At 40.9% G+C, this 17,647-nt stretch overlaps 1 protein-coding gene across 6 annotated transcripts in view; it reads left to right on the top strand.

Annotated features, from left to right (window-relative positions):
• Positions 1-17,647, top strand: part of VPS8 (VPS8 subunit of CORVET complex) — an 88,384-nt gene that overhangs the window by 45,697 nt on the left and 25,040 nt on the right. For all 6 annotated transcript variants that reach the window (XM_072866498.1, XM_072866495.1, XM_072866499.1 and 3 more), the window contains 11 exons: positions 738-857; positions 2,066-2,122; positions 2,543-2,625; positions 4,001-4,085; positions 5,114-5,212; positions 8,831-8,920; positions 9,379-9,425; positions 14,416-14,557; positions 15,234-15,323; positions 15,750-15,792; positions 16,561-16,664. In XM_072866498.1, coding sequence (XP_072722599.1) covers positions 738-857; positions 2,066-2,122; positions 2,543-2,625; positions 4,001-4,085; positions 5,114-5,212; positions 8,831-8,920; positions 9,379-9,425; positions 14,416-14,557; positions 15,234-15,323; positions 15,750-15,792; positions 16,561-16,664 — 960 coding nt within the window. The remainder of the gene's footprint in view (positions 1-737; positions 858-2,065; positions 2,123-2,542; positions 2,626-4,000; positions 4,086-5,113; positions 5,213-8,830; positions 8,921-9,378; positions 9,426-14,415; positions 14,558-15,233; positions 15,324-15,749; positions 15,793-16,560; positions 16,665-17,647) is intronic.

The following is a 17,647-nucleotide window of genomic DNA, read 5'->3' as shown; positions in this document are numbered from 1 at the left end:
TCATGCTCATTTTTTATATGCCAGACAGGTGACAAGCACTTCTCAAATCCCTTTTGTAGTCACTCTTAGATATTCCGTTTTTCTGTAATTTCAAGCCAAGTCAGCACAGCCACAAGTTTCTCAAAATATTCATAGACTAACAGCTAATTTAATGTGAGAAAAGAAACTTTTCCCCAAACCTACAGTTGTTTCTTAGTCATTTGATCAGTTCTTCTGCATACCACAATTGCAGTGGTGAGTGCCTGGGGCTTGAAGTCAATTTTTTTTTTTTTTTTCTCCTGTAATTATTAATTTTATCTTTTTTCCTCATGCAACAACATTTCTCTGCTCAGAAGCTCTGTTACATGTCCAGTGATCAGCACAGACTACAGAGATGGAGATAAATGTGGGTTTGCAGCCCCCTCACACCTGAAAATCAGGGACATGCAAGAATGCTTCCCTTGAGTATACGACAGAAGGGTCAAGCATCTTCAGCTTTAGGACAGAGGTGATTTAGCAAGGACACATCCACTGTCTGTGTCTTCAGGTGACACAGTTAAATGCCACGGAAAGTGGCTTATCTTTTGACCTTCAGGATGGACTAGCACCAGGAGATTGTGTAGATGTCTGGGGTAGGAGGAAACATGATGGCTGCACAGGGATTTCTTGTTGCAGTGTCCTGGTTGCTTTCCCAAAGGCAGCTGCAGAATCAATCACTTGTGTTTTTATTTTTCCCTTTTCTCTCTAATGCTTCTCAGGTCATGGTAGAGAATTCTGACTTCACCCCATCACAGGTTGGCTGTCTCTTCACCTTCCTTGCCCGTCAGCTTGCCAAGCCCAACAACACATTGTTTGTGAACAGGACACTTTTTGACCAGGCAAGTAGTCCTTTGTGAGGGGTGAAAAAAGTTCCAGATAGGGTGCAGCACTGCAGAAAGCATGGCTAGTGCTGTGGACTAAAGCAATTCTGGAAGGACTGGTGCATTATGAAACAGGTAGCATCTTGCTGGGACTTTGTTGTGGTTTCAAAGAAGCAGAGTAGGAGAGACCAGAGAAGCACAGTAAACTCCATATTTCAGCTTGCCTGCTGGCATTGTGTGAGAATAGGGTCAGGTCCTAGGAGATGGAACAGCCTCTGCTCCTCTCCATGGAATGGTAGATTCCTGTGGTCACTAGCGTGTCAGGAGAGGGAAAGCAAAGGCCCATAAGGGCCAGAACCAAGCTGTTTATCTTTAAGCTCCAGTGAGCATTTTGGTGGTTCTGTTGGCACTTGTTATGTGTATGAAGATGCCAAGATAGGGAGATAAAGGATGCCAACTAAAATGACACTAGCGAGCTTATAGAGCTTGTATACGTAGCTGGTCATTTCTAGTTTGCATGGCCACCATCCTTCTCTGCTGTTTGAAATAGGCTGATATGTACCAATGCATGCCTAAAGCTTACACGGGTTAAGTTTATATCCCAGTTTCAGTCCCAGAAATTCCTGGGACTGAGGAGGCGGCTTCAATGGCTACAGCAGTTGTGCTTTGATGATAATATGGGTATATGAACACTAATAAAAAAGGGTTAGAAAATATATGTCTTTTGTCATAATTTAAGACTAAAGAAGTCTGTGGAGGCTAAATGGATTTGGATTAAACACTGTAATTACAGATATATTAAATTTTATGAATTACATGATTTCCTGTTTTTCTGGCAGAGATGGCACAGTCCAGGAGAGAAGTCAAAAGGGTCAACGTAGTGGTTCCAGCTGTTTGGTGTGTGGTCCAAGGCAGGGTCATGGGGTCCCCCGAGTTCTTCTATATTCCTTGGGTTCCCCAAAGTTTGGTTCTAGATCCTGGTGCAGAGTCATGGATTTCCCTCCCTGGAGTCTTTCAGCAGTTTGAGGTTACTCCAGTATTCTTAAGTGTCCTTAGATATAGGACCAAGGAGAGAGTACCTCACAGATGAATAGTACATTCAGATTGCACTGTTGTGTTCTGATTTGCTGTTGCCACTATTGGTGCTCACAATCTGCTTATTAAGTTTATGCTAACAGCTACGCTAACTAGGCCTAACTCATGCTAACCTCTACATCTTTGCACAGGTCCTTGAATTTCTGTGCAGTCCGGATGATGACTCCCGCCATTCAGAGAGGCAACAGGTAACAGCCTTCAAGGGAACATTTCTTTAAGCACCAGGTATGATCAGACTGTAGAGCAAAGTTCAGCCTCACTGGGAACGTATGCTGGTTGAAGGTCATATGCTAAAGCAGTCACCTGCTAAAGCATAGGAATGGTGGCCAGCATGGAAGAATTGGGCAGTGCTGTACACAGCAGGAGTGAGGGAGGATCCTACCCCAGCATTGCCCGCAGGAGAGGTTTGACAGCAATAAGAACAGAGGCAGGAAAAGTCCTGGATAAGCACATGACCTTCATAGTTAATGGACAATCAATTAAAAAAATCTGTAAAATAAGCCCTGTGTTAATAAAAAGTTTAATGGAACAGGAACAGTGTACTTTTGAATGGCACTGGCTGTCCAGCTACTACTGCAATATAAATAACTGGCCTTCAATGTCTGCAGGTCCTTTTAGAATTGCTCCAGGCAGGAGGGATAGTACAGTTTGAAGAGAGCCGTCTTATCCAAATGGCAGAAAAAGCAGAATTGTAAGTTGCCATGTACAATATATAAATACTGCCTTTAAATCTCCTCCAAAGCTTTTTTCCTCCACATTTCTTGTTCCTACTTTGCAGCTGTGTTTTGGATTATTTTCCCTATGCATCCACATGTGCTTCATTTAATATGTTCATACTTATTCCCAGTCTTTCTATCTTATCTTGACTGGGTGTTCTTACAGTAAGCATTGTTAAGATAAGAGGGGGTAGAGCTGTGGAAACCCTTCAGCATGAAACTCTGTGGGGCTTGATGAGTTTTGGCACTTCCTATCCTAGAGCCCAGGCTTTGTTCAAAGGTATAGTTGTATATTTTAATGCTCTACCACTGACAGATGGAGATGACTCGTTGGGGTGAGACCCACAGGTGGATTTAAAAGCACGAAGGGGTCTGAAGCCACCCCCATGATACTCATTTTAGAATTGAGTAGGAGAGACAAACACAGTGTCTGGAAAGGCTAAAAATTTCCACCATCTCCTTTAGATGCCTTACACTTCCAGAAAGAGTCTGTCATGCCTGAACAGAGTCAGCCAGGGAGTGGCATCTCCATCCAAGTTTTGAATTTGGATGTTATGTGAATTAATCCACCATACTACAAAGGACCAGAGGGATAGAAGTGCAGTGGTGGGGTATTCCATGCCTCTCTTCCTGCGTGTCGTAGAAGGAATTACTCAACCAAATTTTTCAGATTCAAGGAATGCATTTTTTCTCCTTGCTTCAGAGAGTTTGACAGCCAGAACCACCAGCTCAGCCACTTCCATCGGAGCTAAAAGACCTGTAATGTAATGTTATTTAGCAGACTTTTCTTTTTTTTTGCCTTAGTTGCATCTGTTTTTATCTAAAGTCTCAAAATATTAAAGATGTTTATTAAAATCTGAAGGTAAGAAGCTGTGTCATAACACATTATTGAGTCATGTTCAGCGTATTTCTTCAAATTAGTATTGTGGATTGGCCTAACTTAGAGCTGAGTGTAGCTCAGTCAGCTCTGTGTTATGGAGATAAGGAAGATGATCTATGAACAGCAGAACCTGTGAAACCTGATTTCTTTAAGGATTTTTGTCCTGTCCCTTGCCTCTCACCTTAGTAACTCCTGTTTTCTCTGTTCTGGATGATAACTTCCCCAAAAGAGGGAGGTTGATAGGCTGATTGGCCTGTGGGTGATACTAAATGGCATATGTAAACTGGAGCCACCCAACCTGTGTGCTGAAAACCTTCATGTAAGATACTCCCAAATGCTTTTTGTAAAACATGCTGTATTTTCTTTTGAGTGCTGCCAAACTGTGCTGGATCTGAGGTACCTACTTCTATTCTGCTGACTCAGCTGAGTGAGTGTGTTTTTCCTAATGTGGAAAGTATTTTTCATTTTAGCTATCAGATTTGTGAGTTCATGTATGAACGAGAGCTTCGCTATGACAAAATAATTGGCTGTTACCTGCGTGATCCAGTAAGAAAGGTGAGTAAATCTGGTGCTTTGGCCTTTCTTCTTCATAGCAGTGCAGCCTGTCCTGCTGGCCAGTGTGAATGGGCAAAACAGCCCTGCTCTTCTGTTGTACTTCTCTATCTTAAAAAGCGTCCTCCTTTTACAGTTGAGTTTTCCTAGTTATAGTCAGGCTTTGTGTGTGTGTGTGTTGGAGAGGAGCTGATTTTTTTAAAGCTTCAGAGTTTTTTGTTTTAAAAAGAAACATGTAAACAATGCTAATACATAAAACCTGAGTGCAAGGTGGGATTTATCGCAAATGTTGCTAACTGCAATACTTCCTTGTTGCTGCCATCAGTCCCCTCTTTTCTCCCCCTGGACAGAGTCTCTCTGCCCTTACTATCTCTTTGCCTTCTGCATGTGTGTAAGTTGCATATCTGCCACAGTTTTTGAGGTGTTCTCTTCCCTACCACCAACAGAAGTTGGGAGGAGGGTCTGGCAAATTTGATTTCACCAGCTCCTTATGAAACCAGAATGCTGAAAGTTGTGTGGGTGAAGGAGTCAGAAGAGATAGGTTGTGATAGTGAGATGGTCAAAAAATATGGTACAGGAGAGCATCTGAGCTGAGGACAGTGCAGGAGAACCTGGGGGACAGGCTAATGTTGAAAAGGAATTCAGGAATATGCTGGGAAAACTGACCTACCCTCTTGTAGAGCGTTCTTTTCTTTGCCTATGCTCCTAGCTAAAGAGTGAGGTCCTGTCCTTTTTCCCTGTGAGCAAGAGGGAGACATTTCTAATAGTGGAAGAACAATTCTATTTGACCTCAGTGCTTAACACATTTAGCATCAATTCTGTTCCTCTTGTTTTTTTTTTCCCTGGCAGTTCTTCAGGAGCTATTTAGGGACATATAATCTCGCCTGCAGATAACTTATCCTGACTTGCTAAGAGAGGACTAGCCCTGAGGTCATCCTGACACTGCTTGAAATGCTCTCCCTTAGCAAAATCTAATGCTGTTAGTGGCACTGCAGAACATACTATACTGTTTATGGTTTTATGCCTTACAGGAAGAAGTTTTCAACTATATTCACAATATCCTGTCCATGCCTGGCTACAGTGCTGAAGAAAAGCAGTCGGTGTGGCAGAAAGCTTTGGAACATATAGAGGTACAGTGTATCCTAAACCCATGGTACCTGAGCTACTGCCAACTCCTGTTGGATCTGCCTAGTGCTGCTCTGTAAGCAGAAATGTCACAATTTCGAATCACAACTGTTTAGAAAGGTCTGACTTTAAGGTTTAATAGTCTCATACATTAATATAATTGCATCTCAGATTCAGGCTGGCCTTCTTGGTTTCAAGTATTGCTCTCTGGATAATGGGACCTTATCAGGGGATGATGGCTAGTGAGTGCTGTGTAGCAGGGAAGGGAACCATTAGCAAGTCTTTCATCTCCTGAGCGTGCAGCAGCAGCAAGGTCAGGACATTGACATCACTGACCTTACAGTCAGTCTGTGGTATCAAATTCCTCATTTTACAATGGTAATAGCATTCAGCCTTGGTATCCTGGCACTTCTAACCTGTGGGAAGATGGGCTCATGACTTCTACTATATGACATGGACTGTTGCTAGACTTCTCTAGCTAATAACTTTTCCCATCTCTGCAATCTTTCTCTTCAGGGGATGGAGATGTGTCTGAAATAATTGTCCAGTCAGTAGACATGGGGAATCCATAATATCTCTAGTTCCTACAAGGTGGTGTCAGTCCCCCTCCAGGGTGATCTGGAGATAAGCCGGGAAAATAACTGTCTATAAAACAAGCAGTGATGCACTTGCCCAGACTACTTAGCAGAAAATGGCTACAGAAGTCTGTGTCCTGTGAGGTGGACAAAAAAGTACTAGGTACATCTGAAAGATACACAATACTTTTAGTCTCTACCAGCATCTGCAAGCAGTGCGTGACTAATGAGAAAATGGACCAAGAGGGAAAATGATTTGAAAGACAATAAATTAATAAATGCTGTGAATCCAGCTGTATGATGTGCAACTTGCTGAGCTCACGCCCACTCTCCAGATGCACTTTCAGAGCCTATGGGAATTGGTGGTGGTGATGGTTATGCTGTGGCTGAGTGGGTATGGCTCATTACTACCTTATCAGAGCAACTGTGGTTCCACACTGGGCTTTCCAAGTTTAGCAAACTGCTGTCTACTTTGCTGCTTTCTTGTGTCTGCTTCATTCTTCTCCTGCTGCATCCCTTGTCTCTGCTTGTATTGTATATGTATATGTATATACAGCCCAAATTGTTTGGCATTATGAGTGAGCCAGCCTCCCTCTGTAAGCCTTATTTTGTGTCTTTATCAAATCACAGGTAGGTCTCTTTGCTGGGTCTCTTCAGCCTGAGGCCTTTACAATTGCTGTTCCATGCTTGCATGTCTCAGGACAAATCAGAAATGTCCTGGATTGCCCTTCCTGATGTTTCTCACTGTGTTGTACTGGTTTTGATAAGCTTGTTGTAGGCTAAGACTGCCAGCTTTTCATATTGAGTTGTTTGTTAGGTTTTCTCAGTCTGGTGGAGCCACTTCTTGATTATTGTACAGCATCAGAAGTGCCCACTGGCCAACTTGTCAGAGCTGTGTACTTTTCTGAAGTTTGCAAACAACAGAAAAAATTCCTCTCAACTTGTCCATGGCCATCCTTAAAAACAGGGTTTCTTGCACTGTTCCACCAGCCTTGCAGGTAACTGCTGGGTGCTTTTACTTGTGCTTTTTGCAGCTTCCTCCAAAAAGCTGCTGGGCAGATGATTGGTTCTGTAGGTCACCTTTCTTGGGTGCTGTCATTGAGATCAACTCCCTCTTTCCTTTTGGCATCTTCCTTTTCCCAGGATTGGTGCAGAATATACACAATTTCATGTGGCTTAACAGCTTATTGGCTGCTATGGTTTTTGTTTTTTTCCATTATATTAATCCTGCTCTCAGACATTCAGAAGACTTAAAATAGTAAATAACATTTTACTGGAATGGTGCTGTGATTTCAGGTCTTTGAACAACTGTCCTTTCATCTGCTGAGGTATGAAAGCAGCAAACCAGCCTCTTCAGTTGAAACTGGCAGTGTCTAGACAGGCTTTCCTGGTGATCGTATGACAGAAAGTGGGGTTTGTGATCAGTGCCACTTCTTATTTTCGCCATCATCCTACATACCTGTTGTTCCTTGATGTTTCTCTTGAAAATAAAGCCTAAGGCTTCAATCATAGTGCTGTTTGTGGTGGGCACTTTCTGTCCTCAGACCCATGTTCCTTGTGTCAGTACTGTTTCCTCAAGGGCTGTCTACCTAAGAAGTACCATGTTTCCAAATTGCTCAAACCTGTAAGAGGATGAAAACCCAAGCCCAAAACCTTTTGCTTGGGGTAGGCTATGAAGGTCATGCTGATCCAAGAGCTGCAGTCAGTTACAGGGAGGCTGGGCCATCTCCCTCCAGTCAGTCAGTTCTATCTTCAGCAGTCCTGAAGACTCCCAGGGAGGGTTTGTCCAGAGAGAGAAATGAAGGCAGTCACACTACATGCTTTCTGCATTCCTCTGCGCTGCTGTGGTTAAGATCTTCTGGGTCCTTTGGATTGCCTGGGCTTATGAGATGAAGGGGTTGTGCTCCTGAGCACTGGGAAAGCAACTAAGAGCTGTGGCTCATGTATGTAAAGCTGTGGGGTCAAACACCACAGAGCTGCTTTACATACAATATGGTAGGCAAATTTTGTTTTGGAAACCTCACAAAATGTATCTTCTATGATAGCTCTTCTTTAAAGAGCTTGTGGAGTAGTCACACTCTTCTTTGTTACTTCCTTTCTTCCTGTCACCTTGGTCTGTTGCTGGCAATGGCTGAATTTGGTGGCTGCTACATCTATCTGGAGACCAAGCTAGTGCTAAGTAACTTTTTCAGACTTTTTTTTTTCTTCCAGATGTATGTTTATGAAATTTTTCTTTCTTTACCACTGTAACAGTTGTTTTTGTTTAGTAAAGCAATTTTGTCTCCTTTGTAGGCTTAGCAGAGGCTTTTGGGAAGGGTTACCAGGTTCCCAGTATTGGTTTGAAGCAGTTGCTTCTCATTTGTTTGGAAGCATGGATGCATTTGGAAGCATTACGAGCAAAAACCCTCATGTTCTGGGTTGTGTAAACTTCTATGATACGAAGCCTTTTAGATCAAGGTTGACAGGATACAAACCCACAGGCATCTTAAAGAATTTTTTCCTTTTCTTACAGTAAAGAAATTATTCAGTTTTTTTCAGGTCTGGACAGGTATCAGTTACAGTTAACAGTTACAGGAAACCTGCTTTTAAACCTCCGGTGTGGTTCAGTTCAAGCCAGTTAAACACGGTTTCCATTTGACTGAGAAATTCCCTAGGGTCAATTGAGGGCTTTGTTTCCTCTCTACTGCTGACCCCTAGCTGGCACTAGCTGGTCTTGTTGGGAGCGGGTAAAAGGCAGTTGTCAGAAAACCTGATGAAGTAATTTCCTCGTCTTAGGACTGAGATGTAGTCTCGTTGGTGTGAAGAGTTTTGTATTCTTACAAGGCCTGTTGTGTAGTAAAATTATTGACTTTCAAAAATGCCTTTTTACAAACTACCCTTCCTTCTAATTTTTTTCAAAATCACTTTTTGTGTGATGGTATTCATTATTTTACAGCTTTCATCTAGTCAAAGATGCAGTTGCAATATGAATGGACTCGGTGGAACTGCATAATTATATTGCCTATGAAATTAAAAGTAATTCTTTTTGTTGTGTTTCCCTCTCCGAAGGAGTTGCTGTTTCTGAGCCCATGTAAAGCAGCTGACTTGGTAGCCATTCACTTCAGTGAGCAGATTGAGAGCATCATTACAAACCTCCAGGTAAGTTGTCAAACTTCATTGATGTTGGTGCTTCTTTGCAGTGGGGTTGACATTCTTGTAAGAAATGATTGCTAAGAGTAGTGGTAAGTTGTCGTTGTGTCATAAATGGAAGAAAAATAGCTTGATAGTTACTCAGCTGCAGGAATTGCTACATTTAAATTATTTGGCCTGTTTGTAGAGTTCTGGCTATAAAAATGTATGATCTCTGAGGTGCTGGTTGCATCACTTGATACCTCAGTTCTCAGTTTGGAGTTCAGTATGGCTTGCACTCAGAGATCAGACAGAGCTGTTGTCAGCAAACATATCCTCTGAGTATTTACGCAAGACAAATGCCTAAACCAACTTTTCAGCAGGCACCAGCCGTAAACAGTATTTTCTTCAATGGATGTAGTTCAGGACTCACTGGTTTATAGCACATTATTTAAAATAGTAATACTCTGTCTCCTCCTGTTGTACAGGACCAGTTTTTACTCTTCCAGTTTCTGAGGAGTCTCCTTGATCCGAGGTATGTAAGAAAATTAGACCATTTGCAAACTACAACTTGAAACCATGGGTTAAAATAAATTCCTTTGAAACAGTCAGCTTGCAGCCAAGTTTAGGGCTTGGAAAAGGTGACTTGCTCTTCAAACTGCACAAAGTTGAGAAGGATAGCACAGAAATAAGTGTTCTGGGAGGTATCCTTTAGCAGAGCCCATGCCAGCTTCCTGACTGGGAAGTGGTGTGGGTTCCAGTATGTGCAATGTGACGCCTCCCCCACGCTGGTGGGAGTTTGGGTATTGCTGTAACAGCTTCTTTGAGAAGGCTGTGAAATGGTTACTCTGTGACTGAGGACAGGGAAGAGAACCCTGTTACCCTGAGAAAAGAAATGGCAGTTTCTGTTCTCAACCCACCGATTGATTACTTGACCAAGGTGCCCAAGTTTAACATAAATAGAAAAGTGTTTGGTCTATTGGCATTTTTCATTTCTATCTTATTTCAGAATTGCTGCTGTATTTCACTGCAAACTTCCCTTTAACTACTTGCTTGCTCCATCTGCTCCTGTTCTTTCAGTATTTCAGCACCAAGTGTTCTCTTTCTGTTGAATCAGTTTCAAATGCTACAAGACCTTGATTTTATTTATTTATTTTGTAAAACATTTATATATGCACGGCTCCAATTGCCTTCAAGCAATTGTTAATGCAATTTAAGGCAAGACCTTGTTTTGTCAATTAGCTACGAATTAATTGTGCTTTATGAGGAGGAGTATTAGGAAAAGGTAATATTATCTAAATTCAAGTGTCAATGTTTCAGTTCTTGTTGAAGTGGAATAAAAAGCATGCTTTGGAAGCTAGAACCTAGAATTAGTAACTTTTTGGATTTTGTTAGGATGTAAATTAAAAATAAATAAATAAATAAAGACATGTTTTGTTATTTCCTGAGTTTTATAGCCATGTTTGTATGGAAGGTGTAAACTTCCACACCTATTTTGTTTCCTAGAAGTCAACATAAAATCAGCATTTTGCCAGGAAAACATCTTGGTTGGGTTTTATAGGAGAGAAATTAGATTATTTGGTTAATAAATGAATAATTTTTTTAAAAAAATTGAATAGTTAAGCAGAAATGATACCCAGCTGGATGTTAAGTAGGACTTTGTTTATGCTGTGATATCACTTGCAGCAAGTAAGACCCATTGAAGGTAGTAATTAACCTGGATTTTAATCTTATGCATAAAGTGGCTTCCATAATCTGAGTAATAAACGTATCTAATTTAGCTCTACCATAATTAGAGCTAAATGCAACCATTTATCCTGTATTTATCTTCTAATCAAAAGCAACACAGGATGTGTTCAAACCAGCAATAGGAAGCAACTTTCTCTATCTGATCTTTCAAAAGATCTCTGCTTTTCCCTCCAAGGCTGACGTTCAGCAAGGTGCATTAGGCCACATGGCTTGTCACATTGTGCCGTGTGTCCCTTAGAAAAGCTTATGAACAGTTCCTTTTCCCTCTGTGTTCCAATTCTCTGCACTGCAGTAAGATGTTCAGCATCCCAAGTAATGGAGATAAACCATGTACTGACTGGACTGTTGTTGCCAGAATACTCAATAAGCAAAAGATAAGTGGGACAGTGATGCAGAAAAATGAACAAAATACTACTAAATACTTTGGATTCACATGTGCTAGTGACTGACAGTAAAGCAGAAGGTCTGCAAGCCCAAGGCTTAACCTACTGTTATTAAACTATGTTGTCAGTAAGAAGTGTTCTGTAGAGATCCGTTGCTAGAGGGGCTTTTTTTTTTAATAACACTCAAGGTCCTGTGGCCTGTTTTCAGTGCTATGAGGTTGTCTGCTTCTAAGACCTATCGAAATGAGCTGAACTGTATCCTGAGAGAGGTGGGGAGGGAAGGAGAAATCTTGCTATGCAAGATCTAATCTGCAGGTATACCTATACTTTGTAGTATATCTATACATAAAATAGTGATTAGGTTCTTCTGAAAATATCTGTCTCTTTTCAGTCAATCTAAATGTTTATATGTTTTTTTGAGCAAAATTCTTATTAAAATAAAGACTCTTAGAGCAGTAAATGAGCTTTTAATGTTGCAAATGCGAATGATTGCTTGATCATATGGGGACAAGACTCATCATGCTAGTGTAACTATCCTAGTTGGTGGAATTGCATTAGGGATTAATTCGGCCCATTTAATTTAGCTAGAGATTTATTTTAAAGGAGGTGGAAGGGGGAAGGGAGGAAACAGGGTTAACAGAAATTGCCTGGGGAAATTAAAACCAAATGTCTGTATGTTTGTATCGTACAAGCAGCCACAGAAAAGAGAGAATGTAGTGTGTATTGCTCAGCTCATTAATCACAGCCTTTGCTACATTTCCATTTTAAACTCTCAAGTTTTTTCCTCTAAAAAAACCAATGCAGTGAAGCATGTCTGTTCGCAGCATGTGTTTGTTATTATACTAACAATATTAACTTATTTAGCAATACAGTGTTCTGGGTCTATAAATATATTAACAGACACCTAAACTTTTAGGTTGCATGACAATGGGTCTTCTCACTGACCAGCTATACGTGACACTTGCAAGGCTCACTTGTGCCAGGTTTTGTGAGAAAACAGTGATTATCTCTTCCTTTTAGGAAAGAGCATGTAGAGTATGGCAGGGGAGATGTTTGGAATGGTTATATTGAAGATGAACTTGATCACACTGAGCTGAGCAGGACCTGCAAGGCTCAAGACTGTTGCTTAGTTTTTAACATTATCAAAATCCAGCTTTCTTTCCATTCTCTCTTCTCTGCATTTCTTAAGTGAAATGGTTAAGGAAAAGGTCGGCTTGCTCATGAAGTCATGAATACAAGGTGCCAGAGTTATTTCCAGACTAGAAGTTTGTTCTTGTACTAAAAATGTATGACTTGCCATTCTTCCCATTTTGGTAGACAGAGGTCATTTTAGATAGAAAGCGCTTCTTTATTTTAGTCTAGTTGCAAAAAGAGTAGAGCACTCACTCCCTTACAGGCACTGGGGGATTTTATAGGGTATGTGTTGTGGGAGGAGTGGATGGTGAATGCAGGAGGACAGAATTTGGGGTTCTTGTTTGGTCCTTCAAAAGTCCATCCTTTATTTGATGTCGGAAGACAATAGTTTGGATACCAATTTTTGTACAACTGTGTCCATACTTTGGACGCTGTGATCAATACCTGCATGAGGCTTTCATTTCTGGGCAAATATCATTTATAATCAAGTGATTGACACTGTAATCACAGTAAGCTTCTTTTGACTTGCTAGGGGCACAGCGTTCTCCTGGCCTTTCTTGGATGATAATAATCCTGTTAGCTCTTGTAGCTCCCAGGAAATATAGGATCATATTGTATATCAGACCTTTTCCATCCCATGGTTGTAGAGTTTGCACATCAACACATCTTCTCCTGATTAGGAATTTCTGTTCAGAAAGGTAACAAAACTAAATATATACGTTGATCTGTTTTCTTTCCTAGCAGGAGCTTCAGAACAGGTTTAAGAGCCCTGTTTCCTAGACAGGATAAACTTCTGCTGTTTCTCTCCGGGATGCATCAATCCTAGAACTGCCACATGAAGTTTAACCTACAGTGGTGGTGAACTGCTGTTCATTTTGAAGGGTTGCAGGTGCTATATGTATCGCTAGGAAAGTATCATCCTTTCCATCCTAACTCTTTGAAATCTCTTGCTTCATGTTGCCCTTTTTGAAAATAAGATCAGTAGAAAACAGTCAGGACACAGGGACAGTCACAGGCACTGCATGCAATTCTGTTGTCTGTTTTGTTTCCCCCACATTAGGAGTTTACTTAATAATAAGCCAAGGGATTAGAAAAAGGCCACTGCATAAACCACTGCAGTGCCAGCAGCTGCTGCTGGAAAGGAATTGGAGAAATCCTTTTTACAAGGACATCTTTATTAAATGAGTTTAATTGTACTCTGAGCTTCACCTGCAGAAATTACCTTGGCTAGAATCAGAAGGGAAGCCCTAGTCTGGCCTCCTGAGCAGCTCAGGCCAGGCAGCATTATCCACAGCCCTAACCAGAAGAGAAGAGTGTCAAGTCTGCACTGCTGAGTGCCTGACCATCATGGCAGTGTTACTTGTGACAGGTCAGAGGAGGTCAGGGAGATAACAAGGGCAGGAAACACAGCAGAGGTGGGAGACTTCAGCTACCTGTGTTGATTGAGCAGATCCCATGCTGGGAGATGAGGTCGATGTCTTTAGTTGCAGCTGAATATGGTTCTGTAGGGCAGCTGATTGCAAAACCCTTGAGAGAGGATGCAGCCTTTGGCTGAACAATATGCAGGGTCTGGCTCAAAACCTTACAGGTGATGATCTGCTCTACCAATGACCATTAAGTGCATAGAGTTATTGCCTCTGCAAGAGCAAAACCCAATTCACCAGTTTTGTTCTGTCCAAGCAGAGGCACTAAATAAAAATGGGGATGTTCCCCTAACAGAAGCATGAAGTCATATCTCAATGAGGTAGATAAAAGGGATCGTATTCCAGCAGAGGAAACATTAAAATGTGATAAAGCAGGTCAAAGAAGAATTTCAGGAGCAATAAGTAAAAAGCAACAAAATATTTCTTCAAACATATGCAGAGAAGGTCTATATGACAGATAGATGATCAGCATCTAAAAAGACCACTCAGAGACCATAAGGTTTCATTGAAGAAATTAGGTGAGTTCTTTGTACCTCTTTGCCATAGAATTGCTGAAGAGGTGTCTGTGCTGGAATCTTTCTTCACAGGGGTCTTTGATAGTCTAATTTATACTGAAGCATCAGTAGAGTATGTTGTGGAACAAATGAAATGCCTACTAACAGACCTCCAGCACCAGTAACTAGTAGAAACAGCATAATTTTTTTTCTTAAAACCAGAATTTTTACTTCTGTATTAAGGATAAAAGACAACACACAACTGAATAAGAAACTCTTCTTTCCAGCCAAACTTCTGGGCTAGAATTTGACTTGAGTCTTCTGTGCCTTTTTTATTCCAGAGAAGGCATTAACCAAGACCTCATACACTTACCACCCTGCATTACTGAGCAGTTCATTGAGCTGCTGTGTCAGTACAGCCCAGACCAGGTTTTGGAGACGCTTAAAGTCCTGGAATACTGCAGACTGGAAGAAACTATCCAGGTAGGGAAGACATGTATACGGACAGGTGCTAGGGGAAGCATTCAAATCAGCTCCTACCTCTTTAAAGTACTGTAAATGTACTTTAGCCTAGGTTGTGGATTAGTTCCTGGGTACTCTTCCAATCCATTTCCTACACTGTTTCTCCCCTCGAGCTGCTTAACTGCTCTCCTGCAGCATGGTTAGCAATATTTAATATACTGATTCTGAACTTAGTCTCAGGGCTAATAAGAAAAGGCCATTAGTCCACTGAAGCTACTGAGTAACTGCAGAATGCAGATTGGCTGTGTTAATGTTGATTAATATGTTGAAGGTATATGAAATTATGGGCCTGGGGTTTTTGGAAAGCAACGCTGCCAAAATTTGACTAGTGCTGGGAGAGCGACTATTTCTTCCCTTTGTGAAAATTTTGACAATAATCTGTCCTTGATCTTGATTTATAGATTTATTTTTATTTAAAGATTTTAATGCTGATGGTGGCAATACTGCAAGTTGCGAAACGAAAACGTTATAGCCAGAGGCGGGGGGAAGTAGCAGCGCTCAGACTTGGGTAACGTGCCTGGGAACACGTGGAGACACAATCCTTTCTGACCATCTGGTCATCGTTGTCTTGTGGAGTAAACTTACACTGGCAGATTTCTTAAGATAGATGTTCACCTTTTTTTTGTTTTTAACTCAGATAACCCAGAAACATCAGCTCCATGAAGCTTCTTCATATTTACTGGAGAAGAAGGGAGATATCCATGGTGCCTTTCTGGTTATGCTTGAGGTACAGTACACTGAAATCCTGAATGTGGCATTTTTGCCATGCCAGTGTGGCATGACATGCCATCAGCATGATGGCGTATGTTAAGGTTTGATATTGTCATTGCTTCTCAATTTGTTTCCACTAGAATCCATGGAAGCATTTAGCTTCTGTCAAATAACAATATGTTGTCTGCAGACTCAGCAGGTCAGTATATTTTTCTAGCACGTCTGCAAACACCTAGTAGATAATAGATGCTGAAATTTGTTTTTCTTAATCAAAAATAATCTTTCAGCTCCTGTTTTCCTTTCCATATTTGGAAAGAAATTTATGCTATGTTAGTCATATTGGGAAAGAAAATGAGGATAAGCCTTTGTAACCATACCTTTTAAAAACAATTCTATCAAGATTATGAAAGTTTACTGTTCTGAGTTCTCTCTTTTGTTTCAGCGATTGCAGAGCAAGTTGCTGATGCTTACGCAAGATGATGAAAGTAAGAGTTATCAAGTTAAATTCCATTTTCTATTAAAAAGAGATAAACACAAAAATGTAAAGTGCATATGTCTGACACCTGGTATAATGAGATCCTCTTTCAGGTTTCTAGGTATTGTGGTGACATTTTTAAAATTTATATTCACATGGCTGTGGTAGTTATTCTGATGACACTTCCTTACTCTGTTACTCTGATCTCTAGCAAGATCAGAGTAAAGAAAATGTGATGGATTTTTGTGTGTGTGGTCATCTGCCCTGTTAGCTCTTTTAATTGTGACTGGTACTCTTACTGGCTTACCAGACACGTTTCCTATGTTAGAATCCATTCAAACTCATTACTGAGCTTTAGCAGGCATTATATATGAACAGTGATGAGAGACATCTGGAAATAGCTTTTTTGAAGCAAACTTCTCAGAGAAGTAAGAATGATCTGCCTACAGAAAATGAGTATATGCACAGATGTACTGTTCACTAGCCCAAGGACTTATGGACACCTAATTAAATGCAGTGCTCATATTTGTTACTTCATTGTATCCTAAACCACAGCTAAGATCTTCCTTATTCGATTACATGAAATGTTTTATATGCCCAATTTATTGTGCTATTCAGGAAAAGTGCCAAAAATCAGGACCTGTCTTTATAATTTAGTTGCTTGCTGCAGTGAACAGATTTTAGAAGAACAACATGATTTTATTTTGCAGAATGATTGGGAGTTAACATATCTAATGGGGTTTATAATTGCAATTTGTTTTTTCCCAAAAAAACTTAGGCTCAGCTGAACTCCCCTTGCTAGAAAACATTGAAGATACTTTAATGAAAACAATTGCCCTTTGCCAGAGGAATTCACACAATTTAGACCAGCAACAGCGAGAGGTAAGGGAATTAAAAAATGTATCACTAAAATCAACAAAGGCCTCTGCATCTCCTGAACCTTTCTCTTCACATGCTTCTTCCTTTCCCCATCTATTAGATACTGATATGTCTCAAGCAGTCATTGTTTTCCTCTGCCTTGTGTTCTTGCAGTGGTTCAGGCTTCAGACCCACAAGAGAGAAATCCTCACTTGTAAGGATGAAGCACAAAATAAAGTGCATACCAGCAGTGGAGAAGCAGATGAGACAACACCCTTTCCCCCATTTTTAGCTCCAGTTGAAATTTTGGCTTGAATGTCAATCAGACACTAAAGAAGGCATAGTAAGGTTTGAGCCAACTTTATGGTGGCACAAAGCTGATGCTGCTGTCACTGTGGCTGCAGAATATTGCTGTCCTGATTACGTTCACAAATCCTGAATTTAATGTCAGCCTGGTCTTTGAGGGGTGGAGACAACACAGCTTGCTTGAGCTCTTGAGAGAGAACTGGGTTTGCCTGTCTCCTTGTACAGAGATTGCATTTCCATTTTGCCAACATCAGTAATGTAAAAGGCATCTTTACTCCTAAGATTATGCATAACTTACATAACTGAACTCAAAACTGGGAACGTTGTTCCCATGTCTGAAGAGGTGGCATGTCTGGAAGTCAAGAATTCTGTAATTTCTTCTGAGCACTGTCCAGTGTATGAGGTGACCTACTTGGTTCTTCTCTTAAATGATCTTATTGTGCAACAGATAGCTGCTGTGTTTTATTGAAGAGATGTCTGTGTGCACACCCTGAGTGCTTGTGGCCTGCCTGCCTAATTGGATAGATTTGAGTTAGTGTTTGCTCTCACTCTGGGTCCTGTTCCACCTGCTGGAATTGCTTTGCTGATGCCCAAGTAAGAATTGAGACTGGTCATGAAATGAAGGACCAGCTTCCCCAGTACAATATTATGTGAATTTTCACAACTCCTGTATACTGCCTGGAGAATTTAGATGCCCATTT

This window comes from Ciconia boyciana, chromosome 7 (assembly GCF_034638445.1).
Source record: "Ciconia boyciana chromosome 7, ASM3463844v1, whole genome shotgun sequence".
Lineage (NCBI taxonomy): Eukaryota > Metazoa > Chordata > Aves > Ciconiiformes > Ciconiidae > Ciconia > Ciconia boyciana.
This window is presented reverse-complemented; position numbering and strand designations above follow the sequence as displayed.